The sequence below is a fragment of the Pelodiscus sinensis genome, chromosome 3, assembly GCF_049634645.1.
Source record: "Pelodiscus sinensis isolate JC-2024 chromosome 3, ASM4963464v1, whole genome shotgun sequence".
Lineage (NCBI taxonomy): Eukaryota > Metazoa > Chordata > Testudines > Trionychidae > Pelodiscus > Pelodiscus sinensis.
Window position 1 is genome coordinate 3,494,507 of NC_134713.1, and position 21,972 is coordinate 3,516,478.

The 21,972-nt window shown below is 53.4% G+C and overlaps 1 protein-coding gene and 1 long non-coding RNA gene across 3 annotated transcripts in view; one reads left to right on the forward strand and one right to left on the reverse strand.

Annotated features, from left to right (window-relative positions):
- Nucleotides 1–7,038: 7,038 nt before the first annotated feature.
- Nucleotides 7,039–21,972, forward strand: part of PINX1 (PIN2 (TERF1) interacting telomerase inhibitor 1) — a 94,292-nt gene continuing 79,358 nt past the window's right edge. The window contains exons 1-2 of one of the 2 annotated variants that reach the window (XM_075923246.1): nucleotides 7,039–7,170; nucleotides 20,294–20,404. In XM_075923246.1, coding sequence (XP_075779361.1) covers nucleotides 20,386–20,404 — 19 coding nt within the window. In that variant the 5' untranslated portion in view covers nucleotides 7,039–7,170; nucleotides 20,294–20,385. Of the gene's footprint in view, nucleotides 7,171–20,093; nucleotides 20,405–21,972 lie in introns of those variants that run through there. The other variant, XM_075923245.1, reaches the window with a different exon arrangement.
- Nucleotides 14,962–19,984, reverse strand: LOC142827546 (uncharacterized). Its single transcript, XR_012902214.1, has 4 exons — nucleotides 19,763–19,984; nucleotides 18,545–18,706; nucleotides 18,174–18,439; nucleotides 14,962–18,017 (listed from the first exon to the last, which is right to left on the reverse strand). It is a non-coding gene; the product is annotated as an uncharacterized LOC142827546 (long non-coding RNA).

Sequence of the window (21,972 nt, forward strand, 5' to 3'; positions counted from 1 at the left end):
TGGCCCGTGTCAGGAAAGGATGTCAGGCCAGTGTTTTCACCTGAGCTGTTTTATAGCTAACAAAGTCTGCAGCAGAGAGTGTGAACACTCCTTCCGAGTTTTAATTCCTGGGGAAGGACAAATATAGAACCTCAGGGAACAATTTTCACTTGCAGGGGCCTGCAAATCCCTAAGTGGATTTTCAAGAAGAGCTGCATCCAGGTGCCTGCAAGTCCTTGGAAAGAGATCATCTCGAAACTGGCTTGGAGTGGTCTTGGCAATGGCTGGTTGCAGGTGACAAGTGAGCCAGAAAGTGACCTGTGTGTTCACGTATCTGGACTGTGTTTCAGCAGGTTATTGTAGGAGAAACAGTAAGTACTACTGCAGCTCCCAGAGAATTTGATGGGGAGGATGCATTTAGCCCGGTCCTGCACACCTGTTGTTATCTCACTGACTGTCTTGCTAGCTTCAGGAACTGTACGTCATGCTGTTAACGTTCTAGAAAACCTACAACAAACTAAAGAAATGGGCTTTACATTTCTCCCAAGTCCTGTCTCTCTGCTGTTCTGAAACGTGTTAATCGTTCTTGCATATTTGATGTTTGTTTTGAATACCACAATCTCTCTGTAGGATTTGGGGAGTTAAAAGATTTTTTAAAGACACTTTTGGAGCCAGGAATGAAATTTGTTCTTTATTCTCTCGCTGTTTCTCTGAGTGCACAGGGATGTAATGGTGAGAAAACTGGAGAAGAGAAAAGTATTTCTAAATACGTCTGCCCCATTTTTGTACATCCTATGGGCATTGTTTCCTGACCGTTCGAGCTGAATTCATTAATTAATTGATTCCCCTCCTAGAAAATGTTGATGAAATTTTAAACGTAAAATCATTTTTGCCAATGGTTTCCACAGAAAATGTCAACGTTGTGGCAAAGCAATCAAAAGCTGAACATTTCCAGCTCAAATATGAACATTTGGATTTGCTGCAATGCCTGCTGGGAGGTGTAGTTCCAGTGTCTCATGCCTGTGTTCTCCTTTATGGATCAGACTCCCTGGCCCAGCAGGCCCCTGGACAAGGTGAGGGAGGGCAGCTCTGAGCTCCCAGAAGAGGTGGGGCCTCGGGTGGAAGGGTTGAGCCTGGGGACAGCCAGCCCCCTGTGGTGCCTGGAGCATGCCACACCGCTCCCCAGCCCGTAGAGCCACACGGAGCGCAGGGCTCCAGCGACAATTTAAAGGGCCGGGGGTTCTGAGTCCCTTTGAATCCCCAGTCCCTAAGTCAGCTGGGCCCTTCCCTCCCTCCGGCCCCCGTGGGCAGGCCTGGGACCACCATGGCCAAGGGACCATCACAGTCACTCTGAGCACAGTTCTTCCTGGGCGTTGGGCTTGGCACGACGTTCTTCAGCTCAGCTGAAAACCTTCAGTGTTCTGGGGCTTGTTTTGCTTCCCGTTTTCTGCAAAGCAGACATCTGTTTGCAGAAACCTCAGGGGATCCCCAAACCCAGCTCTCGGTCGAACACCCGCTTCTGTGGAAACGGTTCGACCAGCTCAACGAACCGCAGCAAAACCTCCCTCCTCTTAGCCCCACAAAGTTGCGAGGAGCATAGGACGGACCCCCACCAGCGCCCGTTCCATAGCAACACCAGCCCTTCTCCTAAGAGCCCTTCACCCCCTGTCCTGCAGCCATAGGGCCCCCTCTGGCACGCCCTTCCCCACAGCAGGCCCTCCTCGCCCCACAGAACCAGCCCCACCCACCGCAACCATAACCGGTTTCTCCACTCAACACTTCAGCTACACTAAACCCACTTCCTCTCCTCAGCCATTTGCCCCTCCTCTCACATCTTGATTCACCTGTTTCTGTTCGTTCCTTATGGAACCTATAAAACCCAGGGTGGTGAGTTCAATCCTTGTGGAGGCCATTTAGGGATTTGGGGCAAAAATTTGTCAGGGATGGTACTTGGTCCTGCTGTGAAGGCAGGGGACTGGACTCAATGACCTTTCAAGGTCCCTTCCAGTTCTAGGAGATAGGCAATCTCCATTAATGGGGTACCTGGCATTGGCCACTGTCAGGAAACAGGGGAGATGGGCCTTTGGTGTGGCCCCGTGTGGCCATTTTGATGGGAGAGGAACGAGGTGCGTGAGGAAATTTTGATTGGACCAACATCTGCTGGTGAACAAGACAAGCTTTGGAGCTCTGACCAGCACAGGAGAGCTGGAAAGCTGGTCTCTTTCCTCAAGAGCAGTGGGTCTAATAAAAGCTATTACCTCACCCACCTTGTCTGGCTCCTATCTTTATATATCTATAGAGATCAGCGGTTTTCAAATGACGGGTCGCGACCCAGTCCGGAGGGGGGGAAGGTCGGGCCCTGGGTCTCGTTGCTGCAGGGTGAGCAGTGGGGGGCAGGACTAAGGCAGCTCCCTGACTGTCCTGTACCGCAGACTGTGCTGCACCCCAGAAGCAGCCGACAGCAGGCCCGGCTCCTAGGTGTGGGGGGAGCAAACAAAACTCCATGCACTGCCCCTGCCCTGAGCACAAGCTCCACACTCACTTTGGCTGGGAACCTGCTGCCGGCTACTTCCGGGCGCAGCATAGTCTGCGAGGCCGGGAGAGGCAGGAAGCTGCCGTAGCCCCCCCGCTGCACCGCTGTCTGGGAGCCGCTCGAGGTCAGCCCCGGCCCTGACTCACCTCCAAAGGGGAAGCCCCCCTGATGCCCTCAAAGCTGGAGCCCCCTCCTACCTACCCCAAAGCTCTCCTCAGCCCCCCCCCCCCCCCCCCAAGAGCCTCCGCTCCAGTCAAATCATGTGGGGTCGCGGCATCAACACTTTTTTTCACCTGGGTCATAAGAAAAAAAAGCGTGAAGACCTCCTCCCTAGAGGTGTGTGTCTGTCTGAGCGTCCCTTGGTTCAAGAACTTCTAAGGGCTAGGCTCACCATATTTGACATGCAGCTTCCTCTGGGCCTAACGTAAAGTACGGGCAGGGCTGGGGTGTGCCAGGACAACCAGACGCCCTGGGCCAGGGACTGGTTTCCATAACATGGAAAAGGAGGCGGCTGGGGCTGAGCTGTTTGGAGGGATGAGCTACTGAGAGTGGCCACTGGGGGCAGGGAGCCCTTAGGGGAGAGCTATGCTGCAGCGTGGCCACTGGTTCCACCGAGGCGGGCGCTCCACTATCTTGCCTGTCAGCACACCAGGTAAGTACCCCGCCCCACATCCCAAACCTTTTCCCCCACTCCCTGCCCTTGGCCACAGCACCTGAGATGATGAGAAAAATGGCCCCTGGAAAGTGGAAGGTGACTAGGGGCAGAAAAAATGCCCCTGGCAGCTGTAGCAGTTTAGGGGAAGAGAAAACGCCCCTGGGAGCTGGGGAAGGGCTGGGGGGAGAGAGAGGCCCATGCCGGAGCTGTGGAGCTGTTGCTGGGGTGGAGCAGGGGGCATAGTGAAAGTGTGGGAGCTGTGGCTGGGGGCAGAGCAAAGGGGTGGAGCTGTGGCTGGGGTGAAACGGGGGGGGTGGAGCTGTGGCTTGAGGCGGACCAGGGGGCGGAGTGGAATTGTGGCTGGGGGCGGAGTAAGGGGGGAGCTGTGGCTGGAGGCGGAGCAGGGGGGTGGAGCTGTGGCTGGGGGCGGAGCAGCGGGTGGAGCTGTGGCTGGGGGTGGCGCAGGGGGGTGGAGCTGTGGCTTGAGGCGGACCAGGGGGCGGAGTGGAGTTGTGGCTGGGGGCGGAGTAAGGGGGGAGCTGTGGCTGGAGGTGGAGCAGGGGGGTGGAGCTGTGGCTGGGGGCGGAGCAGAGGGGGTGGAGCTGTGGCTGGGGGCGGAGCAGCGGGTGGAGCTGTGGCTGGGGGTGGCGCAGGGGGGTGGAGCTGTGGCTGGGGGCGGAGCTGAGTTAAATCATCAGAAATCTAACTGCGGAACATGGTGTGATGATGCTTTTACAATGCCATGATTTGTGGGGCCAATTTCATGATTTTGGAGGGAAATCTCACTCAGGATTTTTTATTTCTTGACGTTGGCAAGTCTGGATTAATCTCCCTGAGCTGTGAATTTCTCCACAATGATGCAGACTCCCAAGCTCTATGGCAAATGCTGGTGAAGATTTGCAGGGAGACGGGACCTGCTCCCCAGAAAGGGGCTCGCATGGATTCTGCAAGAGCAGCATTAATGTGTGTAGAGCTGGACTTAGCATGTGCGGGTTCTAGGAACAACAACTTTATTCAGGCTACAAAAGGATGACTAAGAACATAAGAACGGCCGCACTGGGTCAGACCAAAGGCCCATCTAGCCCAGTAGCCTGTCTGCCGACAGTGGCCAGCACCAGGTGCCCCAGAGAGGGTGGACCGAAGACAATGATCAAGCGATTTGTCTCCTGCCATCCCTCTCCAGCCTCTGACAAACAGAGGCCAGGGACACCGTTTCTATCCCCTGGCTAATAGCCTTTTATGGACCTAACCTCCATAAAATTATCTAGCTTCTCTTTAAACTCTATTATAGTCCTAGCCTTCACAGCCTCCTCTGGCAAGGAGTTCCACAGGTTGACTGGTGTCATGGAGCTTCATATGCCAGTAGATGGCGCTCTTTATGGTCACTCACTACATGTATGTAGAGGGCAAAATGCAGCAAATGGGACAGATCCAGCCGCCTTGCAAGGATCCTTAGGCACAGAGCAGCTCACGTCTCTTTAAACAGCTGGTTGCTCCTGGCTTTGGATAATGGGGAGAGAGGGGGGAGGCTTTGCGCACTTGCCCCGCCTCTCAACTTTCATTGGCCTGTTTCCAGCCACTAGGAGCTGAGGAATTTTGCTGGGGGCAGGGCAGTGTGTGAAGCCGCTTCCCTTCCCCTTGCCATGAGCAGAGTCACATGGAGCAGCCAGCCAAGCAGTTTGGGACTGTAGAAGACAAGCATGGAGCCTGCCTCAGGTTCCTGCAGGGCTGCTGGCTGGGAGCTGCCTAGGTAAGTGCCTCTCGGCCAGAGCCTGTCTCTGGCACCCCACCCTCTCTCTCCGCCCAACTACCTGCAGCAGGCCACCACCCCTTCCAGCCCCAGGTCACCACCCAGCCCCTTTGTGCCCCCTCTCCCTACCTTCTCCAGGTCACAGCACCTTCCCAGACCTTGCACCTCCCCTACGTCCCTCCCCCAGGCCAGAATCCTCTCCTGCACCCATACCCCCTCCTGGACCCTGCACCCCCATTCCCCTGCCTCAGGTCACCACCCACACCTTCTGCACCCTATTTTCCCCCTTCTCCCAGGTCACAGCTCCCTCCCAGCTCCTGACCCGAACCCACTACCCAGAGCTCCCTCCTGCACCCAACTTCTGTCCCAAAGTTGTGGCCCTTGACTACTTACCAAAATCTTAGAGTGCCCCCCCACCATTAAAAACTATTGCTCACCCCTGATATAGAATATTTTAAACCCATTGGGCCTGTTTTCTGACCAGGACCAGCCCCAAACACAGTACCCGTCCCTCCCCTGCAATTTATTCCTCCTGACATTTAGAATAATGTGCATGGTCAGAGGCTGTTACCCAGCCAGGATCCATCCCCGAGGGAACCTGAATAGAACAGAGCTACTTCTCCTGGCCTCCCTTTGCTGGCTGCCGGCCGGCTACTCCTGCTGCCTTTTTGTAAATACACCTGATGACAATTTAGACCACCCAAGCTCCCACCATGACCTCTGCCTTGCACCTGGCAGAACAGAGTCTGTGGAACAACCACCATCAGACAGATTCAAACCTGGGGCCCCTGGAGTTTAGTGTAAAATCCACTTGAGCTATAAAGCCAGCTCGCGCTCAGCTTAGGTTGGAGAGCTCTCTCATTCTTCTCTCTCCGCTGTATGAGGTCTAAGTCAGTTTTTCTCAACCTTTTTTTTATAAACTACCCCTTTAAAAAAATTATAAAGACCCTACAGTTTTCAGACGCACAATTTTTTTTCCTACCCTTGCGACACATTTGTTTAAACAACTTAATCATAGACAGGAGGGCGATGAAATTTTGGGGTGTAAAAAGTACAAAACTACGAAAGCGCTGTAAAACTTAACACAAAAATTCAGTTTTCTCCAAATTTCAGTTGTGTTGACGTATCCCCCGGACTTCTCTCAAGGACCCTGAAGCAGGGCTGGATCGAGCCATTCCGGCGCCCCGGGCAGACAGGTTAATTGCACCCCAGGTTGGGGGAGGGTGCATGCGTGGCTCCGCCCCTGCCCAGCGCATGGGGGAGGGCGCACGGAGCTGGCGGTGGCAGGATGCACATGCCCGGCCTGGCCCAGCCCGGCTACCACTGCTGCTGCGCAGCCTGGGGGCGCCCGGGGCGGGCCGCGGGGGGAAGGGTGCTGCTGGCCAGCACTGCGGGGGTTAACACGGCCCCCACCCTGGGCCGCTGGGAGCTGTTGCAGCCCTCAATCCGGGTGCCGGGCGTGCAGTGACTGATGGTCCCTTATAGCTGCCATCAGGTACCCCCCCGATAGGTTGGCGCCCCGGGCAGCTGCCTGGCTAGCCCATGCCTTAATCCAGCCCTGCCCTGAAGGGTACTCGTACCCTTGATTGAGAAACACTGGTCTAAGTGCCACTGCATGGGACACTGTGTGGGTTACACCTGGTCACCCACATCCTAAAACATTCTGGACAGAAGCAGGCAGCAGATCAACCGCTCACCTGCCATGGGAGCGGCGAGCCCCCCAGGCAGTGATCATAACCCACGCCCTGGGGGGAGTGCTGTGCGTTGGGGGCTGGGATTCCCCACCGGGCTCTCCGTGGAAGTTAAACGTGGCCTCCAGAGAGAAGAAAGGGTCGCCGAGGTGATTTTCTGGGTCACGCCTGCGGTCCTTCATTTTCAGCTAATTCCAGACTTGCGGACTTGCGAGGCGCAGGGCCTCAGAGGATCCAGGGAAAGGCACAGGAAAGGGGAAAGGGTCTCCCATTGGGATGGGACGCATCAACCCCGCACTGGGCCCGAAGGGGTTAACCTGGCCCAGCGGCCTGCAAAGGCCCCGCCCCCAGAGCCCTGCTGGGCATGCTCCAACTGGAGCGGACTATAAAAGCTTCTGGAGCTGCTCCGTCAGGGCTGACTGCTGCAAGGGCAGGAGGTGCTGCAGGAGCGCCTGGGGAGGAAGCACATCTGGACCAAACAGTGGCAGTCAGGCCCAGAGGGGCTGCAGCAGAAGCTGCAGGACCTGAGCGTGAGGCTGGAGAGGACTTTTGACAAGACCCGGTAGGCGGTAGCCCAGGGTGGGGAATTGCTCCCTGAGAGTGGGGTGTGTTGTGGGGGGATTCCCTGCTGAGCCACTGCTAACAGGGCCCTGGGCTGGGACTGGTGGAGACGGAGGGCCCAGGTCCCTCTACCCCCTCTGCAGATGCCCTCATGTGGGGGAGGTTTGTTCATTACATATGGGCCCTGTGGCTGTTGGGCCGTACTACCCTGATCCCAGAGGGATGGTGCACAGACTCTGGGGGGGCTGCTGGGCCCCCTGGTGCACAGACTCTGGGGGGGCTGCTGGGCCCCCTGGTGCACAGACTCTGGGGGGGCCGCTGGGCCCCCTGGTGCACAGACTCTGGGGGGGCCGCTGGGCCCCCTGGTGCACAGACTCTGGGGGGGCCGCTGGGCCCCCTGGTGCACAGACTCTGGGGGGGCCGCTGGGCCCCCTGGTGCACAGACTCTGGGGGGGCCGCTGGGCCCCCTGGTGCACAGACTCTGGGGGGGCCGCTGGGCCCCCTGGTGCACAGACTCTGGGGGCTGCTGGGATGTGTTATCCTGAACGAAGGGGAAATGTTTGGACTCTGGCTACTGGGCCATACTGTCCTGAGCACCGGCTGCAGTACATAGACTTTGTGGTGCATAGGCCACCCTACCCAGAATGAGGGTCTGAGGGGCCACAGTGGACTTTTGCCACCTTTCCTCGTGGGCAGATGAGACTCCCCTTGACAGGCTCCCATTCCCTCCCCCCTCCCCCCAGCATTTCCAACCTTGTCCTCCTGTTTATTGTCATCTTTCCTGTTTACCTCTGACCTTTCTTCCGTGCAGACCCCAGGCATGGGGCTGCCTACTCGAGCCCATCCGCAGGCCCCTACCCTGTCCACAATTCAGTCCCCCTTTAGTCTGGCTGCCTAAAGAGAACTAAGCTGACGTAAGTTGCTTTCTGTTGTTCCCTCACCTCACCTGTGTATGTCTTGGACTTGGACAATGAGTTTTTTGGAGCAGTAACTCGGTGACATTTCATGGCCTATCATATACAGGACTTCAGACTCGATAAGTGCTGAAGGAAACGACCAGGGGCCGTGCGCAGCTTGACCTGCTGCTCACAAACGGAGGAACTAGGAGGGGAAGTAGAGGTGGGTGACAACCTGGGCAGCAGTGATCATGAGATGGTCGAGTTCAGGATCCTGACCAGAGGAAGAAAGGAGAGCAGCAAAATACACACCCTAGACTTCAGAAGAGCAGACTTTGACTCCCTCAGAGACCTGATGGGCAGGATCCCCTGGGATGTAACATGAAGAGGAAAGGAGTCCAGGAGAGCTGGCCGTATTTTTAAAAAAGCCTTATAAAAGGCACAGGAAGAAACCATCCTGATGCGCAGTAAGAAAAGCAAATGTGTCAGGCGACCAGATTGGCTTACCAGAGATTTCCTTGGTGAGCTTAAACACAAAAAGGGAGCTTACAAGAAGTGGAAACTTGGATAGATGACGAGGGAGGAGTATAAATATATTGCTCGAGAATGCAGGGGAGTAATCAGGAAGGCGAAAGCGCAATTGGAATTGCAGCTGGCAAGGAATGTGAAGAGAAACGAGAGGTTTTTACAGACATGTTAGCAATAAGAGGGTGACCAGGAGGCTGTGGGGCCGTTACTGGATGAGGGAGGTAACCTAGGGACAGATGATGTGGGAAAAGCTGAAGTACTCAATGCTTTCTTTGCCTCTGTCTTCACAGACAAGGTCAGCTCCCAGACTGCTGCACTAGGCAACGCAGTATAGGAAGAAGGTGGGCAGCTCTCGGTGGAGACAGAACAAGTTAGGAACTCTTTAGAAAAGCCAGACATACACAAATCCATCCAGATTTAATGCAGCCGAGGGTACTGAGGGAGTTGGAAAATGTCATTTGCGGAGCCTTTGGCCATTATCTTTGAAAACTCATGGGCTGTGTCTACACTGGGCCTCTTATTCAGAAAACCAGCCGCTTTTCCGGAATAACTTGCCAGCTGTCTACACTGGCCCCTTGAATGTCCGGAAAAGCACTGACGATCTACTGTAAAATTGTCAGTGTTTTTCCGGAAAAACTATGCTGCTCCCGTTCGGGCAAAAGTCCTTTTCTGGAAAAATTGTTCCAGAAAAGGGCCAGTGTAGACAGCACAGTAGTCTTTTCCGCAAAAAAGCCCCGATTGTGAAAATGACGATTGGGGCTTTTTTGCGGAAAAGCGCGTCTACATTGGCCACAGACGCTTTTCCGGAAAAAGTGCTTTTCCGGAAAAGCATCCTGCCAATGTAGACGTGCTTTTTCTGAAAATGCTTATAACAGAAAACTGTTCCATTTTAAGCATTTCCAGAAAAGGGTGCCAGTGTAGGCGTAGCCATGGAGATCAGGAGAGATCCTGGATGACTGGAAAAAGGCAAATGCCATGCCCATCTTTAAAAAAGGGAAGAAGGACAAGCCAGGGAATTACAGACCAGTCAGCCGTACCTCAGTCCCCAGAAAAATAATGGAGAGGATCCTCAAGGAATCCATTTTGAAGCACTTGGAAGAGGGGAAAGTAATCAGAAATAGTCAACATGGATTCACCAAGGGCAAGTCATACCTAACCAGTCTGATTAGGTTGTGATGAGGTAACTGGCTCTGTGGACATGGGGAAGTCAGTGGATGTGCTATACCTTGACTTTAGCAAAGCTTTTGATATGGTCTCCCACAATATTCTTGCCTGCAAGTTAAGGGAGTATGGATTGGACAAATGGATTGTAAGGCAGATAGAAAGCTGGCTAGATTGTCGGGCCCAATCGGTAGCGATCAATTGCTTGATGTCACGTTAGGGGTCGGTTTCAAGCAGGGTGCCCCAAGGATTGGCTCTAGGGTTGGTTTTGTTCCCCATCTTTATTAATGACCTGGATGAGGGGATAGATTGCACCCTCAGCAAGTTTGTGGGTGACACTACACAAGGGGGAGCGGTAGATCTGCTGGAGGGCAGGGATAGGGTCCAGAATGACGTAGACAAATTGGAGGACTGGGCCAAAAGAAATCTGATGAGGTTCAACAAGGACAAGTGCAGAGTCCTGTACTTGGGATGGAAGAATCCCAAATAATGTTACAGGCTGGGGACCGACTGGCTAAGTAGCAGTTGAGCAGAAAAGGACCTGGAGATTGCAGTGGATGAGAAGCTGGATATAAGTCAACAGGGCGCCCTTGTAGCCAAGAAGGCTAATGGCATATTAGGGTGCATTAGGAGGAACATTTCCAGCAGATCTAGGTAAGGGATTATGCCCCTTTATTCGGCATGGTGAGGCCACATCTGGAGTATTGCATCCAATTCTGGGCCCCCCACTACAGAAAGGATGTGGATGCATTGGAGAGGGTCCAGCAGAGGGCAACCAAAATGATTCAGGGGCTGGAGCACATGACCTATGAGGAGAGACTGGGGGATTTGGGCTTATTTAGTCTGCAGAAGAGAAGAGTGAGGGGGGATTTGATGCAGCCTTCTGCTTCCTGAAGGGGGTTCCAAAGAGGATGGAGAGAGGCTGTTCTCAGTGGGGGCAGGTGGCAGAACAAGGGGCAACGGTCTCAAGTTGCAGTGGGGGAGGTCTAGGTTGGACATTAGGAAAATCTATTTCACTAGTCTGGTAGGGAAGCACTGTGATGGGTTCCCTAGGGAGGGGGTGGAATTTCCATCCCTAGAGGTGTTTAAGTTCTGGCTGGACCAAGCCCTGGCTGGGATGATTGAGTTGGGCTGGTCCTGCTTTGGGCAGGGGGCTGGACTCCATGACCCCTGAGGTCTCTTCCCACCCTGGGATTCCCTGACTCTGTCACTTAACTGTCCCTTCTGGCCCCAGAATCTATGAATCAGGGACCCTCCCTTCCCTGCTGCTTGGAAACGGCCTGACATATACAGCAAGCAGGCCTTGTCCTATATAAGGCTATGTCCACACCACAAGGCTTTTGCACAAAAACGTCTGGTTTTGTGCAAAAACCAGTGGAGCGTCCACACCTCAAGTGCATTTTTGCGCAAGAAAATCGGCAGGACACAGGGCTTTTGCCGGTCGAGTTATTCCTCTCCCCACAAAGAATAACTCCTTTTTGCACTACACCTCTTGGCCATCAGGGCTTTCTTGCACAAGAGTGTCCATGCAGTGTGGACATTCTCTTGCGCAAAAGCTTTTGCCACGTGCTTTGAGATCTGGACTTGCTTTTGCACAAGAAGTTTTTGTGCAAAAACCCTGCAGTGTAGACAAAGCCTAAATGGCTGATAACTGATACTGACATGTTTCACAAAGATGGAATTATGATTTTGAAAATCAGCTGAATGACTTCATAGGTAAGTTTACCTAGCGGGGTGCAAATGGCACAGCTCTGGCAAAAGCAGATGCCTAGGGCATTTGTAAAATACCTAGGCAAGTCTTTTCCTCCCTGAAGGAGCTGGATCTAGACATTAATTTGGGAATATGGTCCCCTGTAGTTATATAACTTTTGAAGCCTCTTTTTCTGCTCCATGCCTGAAACGTAATAAAATACTTGCTAGAAATATAAAAACCCAGGAAGGAAGGGAGTTTGGAGGCAAACTAACATCCTATTTCCAAGCAGAAAGCTTTTCTAAATGCTTCAGGCCATGCTAAGTAAGCACTGGTGTTTACAAGCAAGATTAGTAGCCCATTTGCATTAGATGTGGATTCGAATACTTTCCCTGGTTCGTTAACTCTACAACGAGCCAGCAAATGAAAGACGCGTCCCTGCTCCTGTGTTACAAGAAGCTCGTTAAATTAAAAGTGAATGGTGTTATCAGTCGAAATGTGGCCTTGCGATGGTTGGAAAGTTATCCAGGAAGAAGAGAAAGTGCTGGTAGTTTGTGAATTCACTCTTTTGTTGCTTCAACTCCTACTTGGGGTGGCTAATATATTACAGCATATTGCCCTATATCTGGGGAGGGGAATGTCCGGTACGTATTTTCTGTTTTTCTGGGATAGAAGGCCGCTTGGGATGTTCTTTCCTTGGGAGTGTGGGGACTTAAAGGGGTTGTGATTTTTTTTTTTTTTTGGTGCGTTTCTCCCCGCACCCCCCCCCCCCCCAACAGCTTAACTTCTTGTGGGTTTTTTCTCCAATTTTTTTCCCGCCATATTGGTTTCACAAAAAATACCGATCTGGCAACCCTACTGGAGCATGCTGTGGGAGGAAGCCCGAGTCTCAGTACACTTCCCCCGCCCCCTCCTCTCTCCGCCGCAGGGCTGGAGCACGAGGGGAACCCCAGCACCCCAAGTTGTGTGAGTGGTGGCCAGGTCCGTGAGGAGTTTTTGTTTGGTTTTGGGTGGGCGTTGCTTCTCAGTCAAGGGCCAGGCCTAGGGTTGCCAGATACTGTCACAAAAAATACTGAACATGGCAGGGAAAAAATTGGTTGAGGGGGGGAAACAAAAACAAAAAAAATGGACCAAACTTGTTGAGGAGGAAAAAAAAATCAGTCACTGTGCCTTTAAATCCCCACGCTCCCCCTGCCCTCGCCACACGCGGCAGGAGAAGAATGTCCCAAACAGCCTTCCATCCGAGAAAAGAAGAAAACACTGGACATTTTACATGTCCGGTATTTTCTGTTTGGTTTTTTACCAGATACAGGCCGCAAATACCAGACTGTCCGGGCCCATATCGGACACTTAGCAACCTTAGCCCAGCCAATGAGGTTTTACTTTTTTTTCCTCTCTCTTGCTTCTCACTTGAGTGCAGCCCCCGAATGACTTCTTCTGAGAGTCAGTGGCCCCCGACTTGGGGGGGAAAAAAAGTTCCCCACCCCTGCTCTACGTGCTGAAATGGCTGCCTTGGATCCAGTCCTAGACACCTCACTCCTCTGGTGCTCCAGAGCAAGAGGGAGGGACAGAGAACTGAGGTTCAGGGTTCCCATGGGCTGGATTTACTCTTCTGGGGTTCCAGGGTTAGTGGGTTTTGTGAACCCCCCAGGCTCTGGGGTGGGAACAAAAATGAGGATTTCAGTGTGCGGGACAGGGCTGACAGTGAGTGCGAGAGGGTTGGGTCTGCAGAATGAGGGCGGAAAGTGGGGTGCAGGAGGGTGTCAGGGTGTGAGGTCTGGGTGAGACGTAGAGAGCAGGAGCAGGCTGGGAGAAGGGTGCATGGCTGGGGGGAGGGGATGAGCAAGAGAAGGTGCAGTGTGTGGCCAGGAGGGGGGTGCAGGAGCAAGGGTGGGTTCAGGAGCACGGTGGGGGTAGGTGTCTGGCCGGGGGAGGATGCAGGAGCAAGGGATGTAAGCGACTAGTCGACTACCCGATAAGCATATGTGGGTGGCTCTTTCTGCGTAGCTAGGATAGCGAGCTCCCCACCTCCTCCTTTCAACTTTTCGATGGAAATTCAATGGACTACTCAAGGAACTGATTAATTGAAATTTAACATCCCTAGTCTGGCCGGGAGAGAGCGTGCAAAGGGGGGTGCAGGAGCAAAGAGGTGGGGGGGATCTTGGTGGGGGGAGTCAGTAAGGGGGATTAGGATGCAGGCTCTGGGCATGCGGACTCCTGCCTGGCTTCGTGCCCCTGCCACTCCTAGGCACAGCCTCCTGATGCACCCATTGGCTGCAACTCTGGCCAATGGGAGCAGTGGGAAAAGCCTCCAGGTAGGGCGTGGTGTTGCTTATGCTGCCTCCCAGGGCGGGAGCACCAGGGCATGGAGCTGCTTGTTCTGCTTCTCTCTGTGAGCCCGTCTGGCGAGGAAGGTCGGGGCTTTCTTCACCACCGGCCCTCGCACCCTCTGAGCAGGAAGTTGGAGCTGCTGCTCCAGGCTTGCAGCTGAGCCGAGGCTGGAGCACCAGCGCAGGCTTCCCACTGCGGGAAGGAGGGGGGCTGAGCTCAAGTCACAGACCACCTGGAGGGAGCCACAGTTTGAGAACCGCTGACCTATAACAAAGATTGGGCTGGCCATATTATGCGCTCTGGTCCGGAGGTGTGTTCCCATGGGCAGCAGAGGGTACGCTACCAGTTGAACTGGGAAAGTGTTTCCCAGCTCAGGGAGACACGCTTGAGTGAACTTTCATAGAGCTTGCACACTAAAAATAAAGAGTAAAAGCCAGGGCAGTGTGAGTCATGGGAGGGGCTAGTTGCACAAGTAAGTATTTATGGTCTTGGGCTCGAGGCAGGTAGCCCCTCCCACCACTTGTGCTGCCACGGCTACACAATATTTTTTATTTTAGTGCAAAAGCTTGATGAGAGCTAGTGCAAGTATGTCTCCTAAAAGTGGGACTCTCATCCACTGAAATTACACCGATGAAGACAAGGCCCCTGTAATGGCCATCTGACTGGCAATAGGATATACAGTTCAAAACAGGGTGTGGTCCCTGGTGAACATCAGAGACCAAGCTGGAACCTGAGTTGTACAGAATCTGTTTATCTGTAGTAGTAGCTGTTTCTTCACTAAATGTCTCTTGTTTGAGAACTAGGATTCCAGATCTCAGGACAGACAGGCACTGAGCGCTTCAAAGCCTGTTAATATCATTTCCGTCCCTGATCTCTCTGGACTGCTCTTTTCCCCGCTGCTTCACTTGGAGTGTGCTTTGGAGGGTGCAAAAATGTCAGGTTGTTACTTGGCTCTACTGAGGAGTGGGGGAGTTGAAGATGGGTTGACACCAACACAATTGTGTTAGAAAGTTTGTATTGACACACACTGGGCTCAGCCAACCCCCCAGCACTCACTAACCAATCTAGCTAGCAAGGTACATGGGGCAAGGTGACACTTGGCTAGGAGACAAAGAAACAGAAGTTAGCAATTAAAGAGCCAATGAGTCTGTGCTGATTATTTTTAGCGCTCTTTTATTAGCTCAAACATTCCCAAGATGACACTATTGGATCCGTCATTTTTTACAGCTTAAAGGGCAGCTACATGCTGAAAAGTGGGTTTCCCTATTTCTGCCCTTTCAAAGACCTCTAAATCTAAAGTCAAGTTCTGCCTAGAATGTGAAAATCCAGCCTTGCCTTTCTGTGAACAGAACAGAGATTCTGTGAAGCGAACTTAGCAGACATTCATGACGAGTGAATAAAACAAAAAGTGCAGTCAAATACATTCAAATGCACAGACCCATTTCCTTTTTCATACACAATCTCTTGTTTATTGCCATTGGCTTTTGATTAGGGCTGTACAAGTAATTTGTAATGAGTGATTAATCCAACATATTTAGCACTAGGGATGTGCATGATTAACCGGTTAACTGGTAAGCCTCACCCTTACTGATGCTTTCCCATTATGGTTAACTAGCAGCCCGGCTGTTGCCTGCCCGTTTAAGCAGCTAACTTGTTAAACATAACATTTGACTGGTTAAGTGATTAAACAGGATTTTACATCCCGACTTAGCACCTTTTTCTCCTCATTGACTATCTGGGAATAGAGCATGATTTCCAAAGACTTTGGGATTCAACATGATTTAATTGTTTTGGGGTGAACTTGTCTGTCTGTGTGGATTGATCATGAACAGTTCTTTCTTTCTTTGATAGTAGGGTAGTGGTGAGGTATTGGTCACCTGGTATTGTCTCTGTTCCCTGACTGAATGAGCAGGCCAGCACTTCTTGTGAAAACTCTGACATGTGCAATTGTGAAAACTCTGGCATGTGCAAATGCAACGTGTGGATTTGGTGAATGCTTGTGTAAATGACTTTGGATCACACCTTAATCCTCTCACTTCTAAGTTGGTCAAAGTGAAGGAGTGTTGAAGAGGGTTACGTAGGAGCCCCCAAACAGAAAATGGTACAATGATGGCCTATGGATAAGACACTGGATTGGGCCTAAGGACCTAGGTTCAGCTCGAGTTCTGCCAGAAGCTTCCTGCCTGGCTTTGGGTAAATCACTACAACTCCATGCCTGGGTTCTCCATCTATAAAACAATGCTTGCTTCTTCCATATTCTTCATCTGTTTTGTCCTATGTGCATTATAATCCCTTCAGAGCAGGGACTCTTCTTGCAATGTATAGAATAGGGATGTAATAGTGTAGTCGATTAACCCATTAACAGATAAGCAAACACTTATCAGGTAATGCTATAGACTACACGCATTTCTCCCCCTCCCACCAGTGAGTGTTTTAGCAGGCTGGCCAGCAGCCTGGCTCGCGCTGTGTCCGGGACCTACCCCCGCTGCGGCTCTGCATTTAAAGTGTATCAGGAGCTCAGCCCCACCCCCCTGCACAGGGGCTGCTGCCACCCCATGCTGTTGCCTCTGTATCAGGGCAGGGGCGGGGCGACAGGCAGCCAGTTTACGAGGGGAGCTGGGTTTTAAACGAGCTCCCCTCATGACCAGCTGCCACCTGGCACCCTGTGCTGCTGCCGCCTCTGATAGAGAGGTGTCAGGGGGCTCCTCGGGAGTGGGGCTGGAGCACACTGGGTGCTTGCCCCATGCCTGCACACTATAGAATAGTCAAGTAATGAAGAATTCAGAAGGTTAATCCACTCCTCAATTAACCGATATTTACCATTCTTGGTATAGAGCCTAGCACCAATTACATAAGAGCGGCCAGACGGGGTCAGACCATAGGTCCATTCAACCCAGTGTCCTGTCTTCTGAATGTGGCCAATGTGCCCCAGAGCGAGTGAACAGAACAGGGAATCCTCAAGTGATCCTCCCCTGTTTCCCATTCCCAGCTTCTAACTACCAGAGGCTAGAACAGTATTCCCACCTATCCTGGCTAATAGCCATTGATGGACCTATAATGAATGGTTTTGATCCATCAATCTCTGAGTTATGGACCAGGCACCCTTTCTCTGAACCACTCTGCTACCTAATGAATTAAGCCAGTTGTGCTAATAAGAACAGAAGATGCCATAATGGGCTAGCCCACAAGTCCATTTAGCTCAGTATCCTGTCTCTGGGAGTGGCCAATACCACAGCTCCAGGATTATACAGAAAAGAGCCATTTGGAAGAGAGCCACCTCTCATTCCCTCACGGCTTCTAGCAGTCAGAGTTTTAAGGTCTCCCCCAGCATGGGGTTACATCCCTGATGAGTTTGGTCAATAGCCGCTGATGGCCCTGTCCTCCATAAACTTACCTACTTTTTTGAATCCAGCTTACTTTTGGCCTTCACAACACCTCAAGGCAGTGAGTTCCAGAGGCTACTTGTATGTTACATGGAAAAGAATTTTGTCACGTTTGTATTATACCAGCTGCCTGTTCAGTTCATTGGGTGATCCCTGGTTTTTGTATTATGGGAAAGGGAAATAAACTAAAGGGAACATAACGTAATGCACATAAGACAATCCCGTTTTCTCCTGCTGTCTCTGCTGACTTTTTTTTGGTCAAAACTCCCTCTAGTGTTCTCAGTCACCTATTGCATTTCCTAAGTCCTCCGTTGGCAGTACGTGCACCAAATCTCCATCGATCGAATGTGTCACTTTACCTCATCTGCCCCCATCGCTGTTCGTTGGAGCCTTTTGTCTCCTCACTGTGGGTAGCTCAGTTTGACATTTGTGCCCTACGGCTCGGCTACTGTTAATCTTGCTCCTTGCTCCATGCCTGTGACGTGGCTGCCGTATTAACACTCCTTTATATACCAGAGCTCACCTTTAATCTTGTTCTGTCTAATCACTGTCCTAAATCAAACCTGTCTTCTCCTTTTACAGTCTGGAGGCAACTTGTGTCCTCAGTGCTTCCATCACACCTCTCCCGGTTTTCACTCGATAAGCACTTTCAGATTGGCTCGAGGCCATCCCACAGCACAAACTGATTTGGCTCACAACTGCCGTTACTTAGCCAGGATTCCGATTGTATTTCCTCTCTGGTTCTCTCCAGTTTGGCCTTTTCATTTTTGAATTTCCAAGACACACAATCCGGAAGGCCTCTCTGCCTGTGTTTAAGGGGGGTTACAGGTCTGTGGGAGGGGTGTTCACACATTGTAGCCTGCAGAGGGAGAGAAGGTGGTATGAGAAAGAGGTCTGAGCATAGGCCTGGAAGCCAGGAATTTGAGCTCCTAGGCCTGGTCTACACTAGCCCAGGAAGGTCGATTTAAGGTTTGCAACTCCAGCCATACTCCAGGTGTAGCGGGAGTCGGCTCACCTTAAACCAAGCGTTGGTGGCATCCATACAGCGGGAGGCCGACGGGACAACACACTCTTTGGCTTTCCTTACTGCTCACAGAACGAGGAGTACCAGACACCAGTGGGGGCTGCCCTCAGTGTTTGATTTGGGGGTCTACATTAGATCTGCTGAATTGAACGCTAGATTGACCTCCGGATGGTCGATCTTCTTCTCCCTACTGTAGACATGCCCCTAGTTTGTATTACTTCGGTGACTCTTCAACATCTTTGACCTATTTTCTCCACCTATAAAATGCAGAGGATAAAAATTATTTAGAGGGCTTTTGTAAGGAGTAACTAATACGATAAAGAGTTTTGAGGCTGAAAAATGCTATATAGTATAGCAGTTACCTGGCACAGCCAAGATGTTAAAGTGGGGCTTTCATTATACTGCCTTATTTGAGGGAATCAAACTTTTTGACACATTCTTCTCCAGAGCTGAAACTTTTCAGAGGTCTCAGCTCTGTGGTGATTTTTGTTTAGAAGTTCAAGGAAAGGCGCCATAATCTGGCCCTAAGAGACAGAAAGGTAAGATAAAATAACAAAGGACTAGATTCTGACTTTAAAGAAAGCCCTTACCTCTCTCTTAGGGCAGCCTTGATGACAGGCTCTAGTCTAGAGGGTCTCTGTACACTTTTTCATCTTTGAAAAGTCATGGAAGATGGGAGAGATCCCTGAAGACCAGGAAAAGGACAAACATAGTGCATCTATAAAAAGGGAAATAAGAACAACCCAGGAAACTACAGACCAGTCAGCCGGATCCTGCGCTGTGGCTCAGCCTTTTAAATGTAGTAAGAGCATTTAAAAGGCAGGGTTGCATTGGAGTTAATTCCCAGGGGCGGCACAAGACAGGACTGCTTAGTCCAAGCTTGCACTGCCCATGGGAGCTAACCTTGCTGCCGCTCTGCAGTTTAAATGTAATAGGTGGTGTGCTGCCTCCCAGCTCCTACATTTAAACTGCAGAGCTGCAGCAGGATTAGAGAGCGCCCTCCCCTTCTCGACTAATTGAGTAGTCGATGGAAATTCCATCAACTACTCGATTAGCTGATGATCCGCCATTTAACATCCCTAGTCTGAGAACCACAACACAGTGTGGCCATGCCCCACGGTGCAACATTTTAATGGAGCGTTATGAGCATTGCTTTTTTTTTTTGTAAGAAAAAGGGTTTTGGTACTCCGGGGGAAAGTTGGGGGGGTGGGGGGGAGGAGAAAGTGTGCTAAAATGCCATCATGGCCCCTTTAAGAGCCGCATGTGCCGAACGGGCTTCCGGTGGGAGCCCAGCCGCCCCCGGAAAAGAGTTGCCGGTACAACGGAGGGGAATACGATTCCTTTAAGTTATGCAGGGGAAATAGGTGCCGCCCTGGGCCGTACCGTCACCAAAAAAGCACTGGTGGTGAGGCTGCCTGCTGGACACTTCCCAATGGTGCAAGGACACTGGCTAGGTCAGCGGTTCCCAAACTTTTCGGCATCAGGCCTCCTTTTTGATTTTTGAAAAACCCTCATGGCCCCCCCCCACCCACCCCCAACAGCAAAACTTGTTGAGCAAAAAAAAGGGGGGGGGAACTGACCAGGGAAGTAAAACTTGATGGGGGGGGGGGCTGGGTTGCGTCACGCCCCCTAATTTGGGAACCCACGAGGGCACCATTCTCTGGGTGGCTGTCCCTGCACCCCTCAGCCTGCAGGCCCCTTGTGGCACCCCATGGACGGCCCCCCAGTAAGCATGGGGGGGGGGATCTGATGAACCAGCTGGGCTAGAGGGGGGGGGTGTTTGGGCGTTGTCATGGCTACAGAACTGCCCCAGCACACAGCACGTGCAAACCCCCGGGGGCGGGGCCTCTGCTTGGCACGTGATCTGAGGCTAATGGAGGGAGGCGGGCACCGTGTCACGTGGGCGGGCATCACCCGGCCCAGGCAATCCCAGCCGCGTGCGCCGCACCAGGGCTGCCCGGGCGTTTGCCTGGCGAGCTTCCGCGCCGAGCTGCGGGTGACGGGGCGTGTTAAGAGCACTGGGTTTCTTCTGCGTCCCTAGCGCGCCCTCGCTCCCCGCGTGGAAAAGCTCCCTGGTGGGGTTTTTTTTAATTTCCGCCTGTCTTTTTCAGTCAGGCACAGCTGCGGCCGCCCTCTCCCGTGCCCACGCCGAAGACGGGCGCCGTGGGGGCTCCGCGCGCCGCCAGCTGAGAAGGCCCCCAAGATGGCGATGCTGGCAGAGCGTGAGTAGCGCGAGGCGGAGGGGGTCAGCACCGGCAAGCCGCGTGAAGGGACAAAACCACTACGTGTGCGGGGGAGGGAGCTGGCGCTGTCTCCGCAGGGGGGGAGCGGGGAGGAGGCAGGAGGAAGATACTAGTGGGGATGCGGCAGGACAGAGGGATGTGTGGGACTGGATGGAAGAAACTATGCTGTCGGGGGGGGGACTAGGGAGATACCACTTTTCCTCCGGGGGGGGGGGGTCGCTGAGTGATGTCTCCTCTGGAACCCTGGCTCCTGCCCCGCCCTGGGACGCTCCCAAAGCATTGGGGGAGGGCTTGGAGGGGAGGGGCCTGTGGGCACTACCAAAGCAAGGGAGGGGGCTTGGAGGGGAGGGGCCTGTGGGCACTACCAAAGCAAGGGAGGGGGCTTGGAGGGGAGGGGCCTGTGGGCACTACCAAAGCAAGGGGGGGGCTTGGAGGGGAGGGGCCTGTGGGCACTACCAAAGCAAGGGAGGGGGCTTGGAGGGGAGGGGCCTGTGGGCGCTACCAAAGCAAGGGAGGGGGCTTGGAGGGGAGGGGCCTGTGGGCGCTACCAAAGCAAGGGAGGGGGCTTGGAGGGGAGGGGCCTGTGGGCACTACCAAAGCAAGGGAGGGGGCTTGGAGGGGAGGGGCCTGTGGGTGCTACTAAAGCAAGGGGAGGGGCCTGTGGGCGCTACCAAAACAGGGGAGGGGGCTTGGAGGAGAGGGGCTTGTGGGCGCTACCAAAGCAAGGGGGGGGGCTTGGAGGGAAGGGGCCCATGGGCGCTACCAAAGCAAGAGGGGGGGGCTTGGAGGGAAGGGGCCCATGGGCACTACCAAAGCAAGGGGGGGGGCTTGGAGGGGCGGGGCCTGTGTGCGCTACCAAAGCAAGGGAGGGGGCTGGGAGGGGTGGGGCCTGTGGGTGCTACCAAAGCAAGGGAGGGGGCTGGGACGGGTGGGGCCTGTGGGTGTTACCAAAGCAAGGGAGGGGGCTGGGAGGGGTGGGGCCTGTGGGTGCTACCAAAGCAAGGGAGGGGGCTGGGAGGGGCGGGGCCTGTGGGTGCTACCAAAGCAAGGGAGGGGGCTGGGAGGGGCGGGGCCTGTGGGTGCTACCAAAGCAAGGGAGGGGGCTGGGAGGGGTGGGGCCTGTGGGTGTTACCAAAGCAGTGGGGAGGCAGGTGCCTAGGTGTTGGAGGAGCAAGTGGGGAGGGCCTGGGCCTGGTGGGGGGGGCTCCTGCTAGCTGGCCCTCCTGTCTCTGTGGGGCCCGGGGGAGGAGTTTTGGGGCCCCACCTCTCTGGGTGGGGGCAGGGCTCTGGGGGGAGTGAAGCTGTTGCTGAGCCCCCCTTGGGGATGTTACCCACACCAGTGTCCCCAGCTAACATGACACTTCCTCCCCCCCCCCCCCCCCCCCCACCGTGGGAGGGGAAAAGGCTTCTCTTTGGGGCCTGCCCTGACGTGGCTGTGTGCTGTGAGCCTGCCCAGCAGTGCCCTGGTGAAACGCAGCCAGGCAGGGTGGCCATCGTTAAACGGCACGCAGGAATTCAGGATGAAAAGTGAATGCCACTTTATCTCC